Source organism: Nematolebias whitei, chromosome 13 (assembly GCF_014905685.2).
Source record: "Nematolebias whitei isolate Nwh7 chromosome 13, NemWhi1, whole genome shotgun sequence".
Taxonomy (NCBI): Eukaryota; Metazoa; Chordata; class Actinopteri; order Cyprinodontiformes; family Rivulidae; genus Nematolebias; species Nematolebias whitei.
The window spans coordinates 44,387,007-44,390,632 of NC_056510.1; the positions used below are offsets into that span (position 1 = coordinate 44,387,007).

At 36.9% G+C, this 3,626-nt stretch overlaps 1 protein-coding gene across 1 annotated transcript in view; it reads left to right on the forward strand.

Annotated features, from left to right (window-relative positions):
* mphosph8 (M-phase phosphoprotein 8) overlaps positions 1-3,626 on the forward strand; it is a 133,239-nt gene that overhangs the window by 126,920 nt on the left and 2,693 nt on the right. The window contains exon 13 of the mRNA XM_037687109.1: positions 3,050-3,133. Coding sequence (XP_037543037.1) covers positions 3,050-3,133 — 84 coding nt within the window. The remainder of the gene's footprint in view (positions 1-3,049; positions 3,134-3,626) is intronic.

The window sequence follows — 3,626 nt, forward strand, 5'->3', positions numbered from 1 at the left end:
CCAGGTTACAATAATCCACACTTTTAATCCAGGTTACAATAATCCACTCTTTTAATCCAGGTTACACTCTTCTCTCAATCACACATTTTACAAAGTAGCTACATATTGTGCAGGTATAAAGATAATTTGTATATATTTTTGTGTACATTTATTTTTTAAGCTATTTGACTAACTTTTATTTTTTATTATTCAATATTTTATTAACACAGTAGTCAAATAGCAACCTGTTTTTGTGTGAATTGCTATGTCAGTCAAATGTTCAATTTTGGAATAAAGGGGTGGAAATTAAAACGTAGAATTTTTTTTTCTTTTCTGATTAATCGAAAAAATAATCGGCCGACGAATCGATTATTGAAATAATCGTTAGTTGCAGCCCTAATATCATCACTTTTTTGCCCGGGCAAGCTTTTTTTTACTGATATTATCGTGAATGATATGATAAGTCCCAGCCCTAGTTCAGGCTGTCACTCCTTTGATTAATGCAGATTCCTCCGGATCCATGTAAACATTACATCTGTCCGTGTCCACGCAGATCTTTTCCTCTAATTAACATACGAAAAAACCTACGTCTCCCCCCGTCATGTCCGTGTAAATAGGGCCGAAGTAGGTAGGTTTCACAAATACTGTGGCAGAGTTTGATGTGGTAGTACCTGAGAGTCATTCGCAGCACATACTTGGAGCATGACATCTCACGCATGAAATTTATTATTTTTAATGTATGACCTAAACATGTGCAGCTTTCCCATCGTAATCACTGTACTTTTTTATCTCCCATAGTTCTTATTTGAGTATTTTATCTGTGTAGTATGCTAAAAGGCTAGGTTAGCTTCGAGCTCCACTACAGTCATATTTTATTTTTGGTATGGTATGGTATGAAGTTTATTCATTTTTAAAAAGTACAAAACAATTCCATAACAATATATAAAAAGATACAAAAAAAATTAAAATGAAAGGCAGCAGAAAGAAGAAAAAATCTTATTTTATCTGCCCCTTTTTTCAAACAATTATTTCAGACATATTAATTTTCAAGTAACAGAACAAAATGAATTTTAATAACGGGTTCTCTCTTTTTCGAGTTACTTGACAGATATGTGACAGAGATACTGTGTTGTAGATGGTCTAATCAGTGACATGAGACGTTAATTTTCTTTGACCCATCAAAATAAATGCGGTCATTTATTAACAGAATCAAAATTTAACATCAAAACATTGTACACTTGATTAGACTGATCTGGTTCTGATTAATAAAACTTGGCACGTTTTACTTAATAAAAACAACAGACATTTCTGTAGATATCTGGATTAATTACTGGCAAGATAGAAGAGTTTTAAAGATGGGAAATGAAGGAGTTTGAATGGAGAGAAAAGATGGATGAAGATGTATGTCTGTAGACCAGAACAACAAGCGCAGTTCACCCGTGGTACACTGGTAGTGAAGCTCGTGACGACTCTTTACCTTGGCGGAGGATGGGTCAGCTGCGGTCAAGAGGTCCCTGGCACGCTACCTTTCAGTGTCTCCTCAGGGCGGCTGCGACTCGGCAGAAGTCATGAGATACTCCGTTCCACAGAACAAACTTCCTCAGCAGTTATAGGGCATTCACCGGGTGGAGCCACAGCGAGGCGTCGTGGCTCCTGCAGAGATGGATGACTCCATCAGCCTGGAAAACTGAGTCCGAAGTTCCACTCAGCAGTGGAAAAACTCCAGAACTACTCCACAGTACTCCGAGACTCAGAAGAACTCCAGCCGAACTCCATCAGAACCAGCAGAACTAACGGAACTCACGGAACTAAGAGGGACTCTTAAAGAGTTATGATTCCGGTCACTTTTAGGAAGTCCTGATTGGTTGAAGGAACCAACAGGGGTGTGGTTTTAGTGACATCAAAGGGTCATTACAAGTCGAGAAAACAGCTTTGAGAACGGTTTTGAGAACGGTTAGTTACAGACGAGAAAATATTTTGGAGAAATGACAGACTTACAGGTGCCAGTTTTCTTGTTTACTGTCTGAGAGGTTTAAAAACACGACAGCTCGTTCCAATAAACTTGTTTGCGACTGTCTCCAACTTTTGACCAACATCACTCTTCTAATTTCAAAAAGAAGATCAAAAAATGCATAATTACTTTGTAAAATAGACATTTAACTTGATTTCTACTTTGAATGAGGTTTAAAAAATCATTAATACTGTTTCACAGTTGATTTAAAATGAGTGGTTCACTTCAACATTTAGAAATGGTTTGAACTAAACACACTTTTGATTATCAAGATATTGTAAAATAGTGATGATAATATAAAAAGAGAGTGTTCTTTCAATTGATTAGTTCAGGATACAATTAGAAAGTCTCTGGATGAGCTAATTTGTATTTCTGGATTCAAATCAATGAAATAACAGTTCCTGTCCCATGAAGGTCTTCAGAGGCAGGTTTTGGTCGGAGGCCGAGTTCACTACATCTGCATTTTGTGCATTTGAAGTTTTCGATGTGTTCATTCTGAGGCGTTCTCCTCCTGGTGGTTTTTCCTCTCGTTGCGTTTATCCTGATGTTACCTGATGTTCACTCTTTGTAGCACTTTGAGAATCTCTGTGAATGTAAAGTGCATTATAAATAAAAGTTATTATTATTATTAAGAGTCGCAGTCCAAAACTCAGTGGGTGGTCTGGATTCCTGCTGGGCCTCAGACTTTTTTTTTTTGGTCAGGTTCATCAAAACAAATAAAAACTAGTTTGAGAAACATTTTGTACAACCAGAATCTGTCAAGATAGAAAGTGTGCATCCTCTTACAAAATCTATTTAATTTCTTGTCAATTTTTCACCAACAAGTGTTTCTGTCTACAGTCGATTTATTTATTAGAGCCGTCGATGTTTCTCATGTAACGGGGCAGAGTTTAAATCCTGCACAGGACAGCACAAAGATCTGATAAAACCTCTCTAGTCAAGTTTAGATGGACTGTTTGTTTGTTTGTTTGTTTGTTTGTTTGTTTTAAGCAAACATTAATGATCACATGCTAATCTACCAATCCTTGTTGTAATTGTCTTTTTTCTTCAATATTTCAGGACAGTCACTTCATCTACTCTTTCAGCCCAGTTCCAGGTATCAACAAACTCTTTATTCGTCTTGCTGAAGCACCAACAGCAAAGGTAACAAAATACAGCGACACACACACACACACACACACACACATTTTTTAAACCCCTATAAAGAAGTGTTTGAGGTTGATCCGATTGTTGTTCAGTTTGACATAAAAACTGTCCATTAATCAATATTTCACTTCAGTTCAGTTTATTTGTACAGCTCCAAATCCATCAAGTGTCTCAGGGCACTGGACAGGAAGAGTCACATAAAAACAGTTCGTAAAGTTCTGTATCAAAGGAAGTGCAGAAGTTGAGAGTGAAACTGCAGCTTTTATTTGTGGAGAGTTTTTAAAACGTTCTTCTTGTTAAAATCTGCAGTTTAAAGTGTTAATAAAAGTATCTGATGTAAGAACCAGAGTGTGAATGTGTGCACGAGGCCCCGGACGTGTTGCTGGACAGGGTTCTTGTGGGTCAGACTGGGTTCTTACATCAGATACTTTTATTAACACTTTAAACTGCAGCTTTTATTTGTGGAGAGTTTTTAAAACGTTCTTCTTGT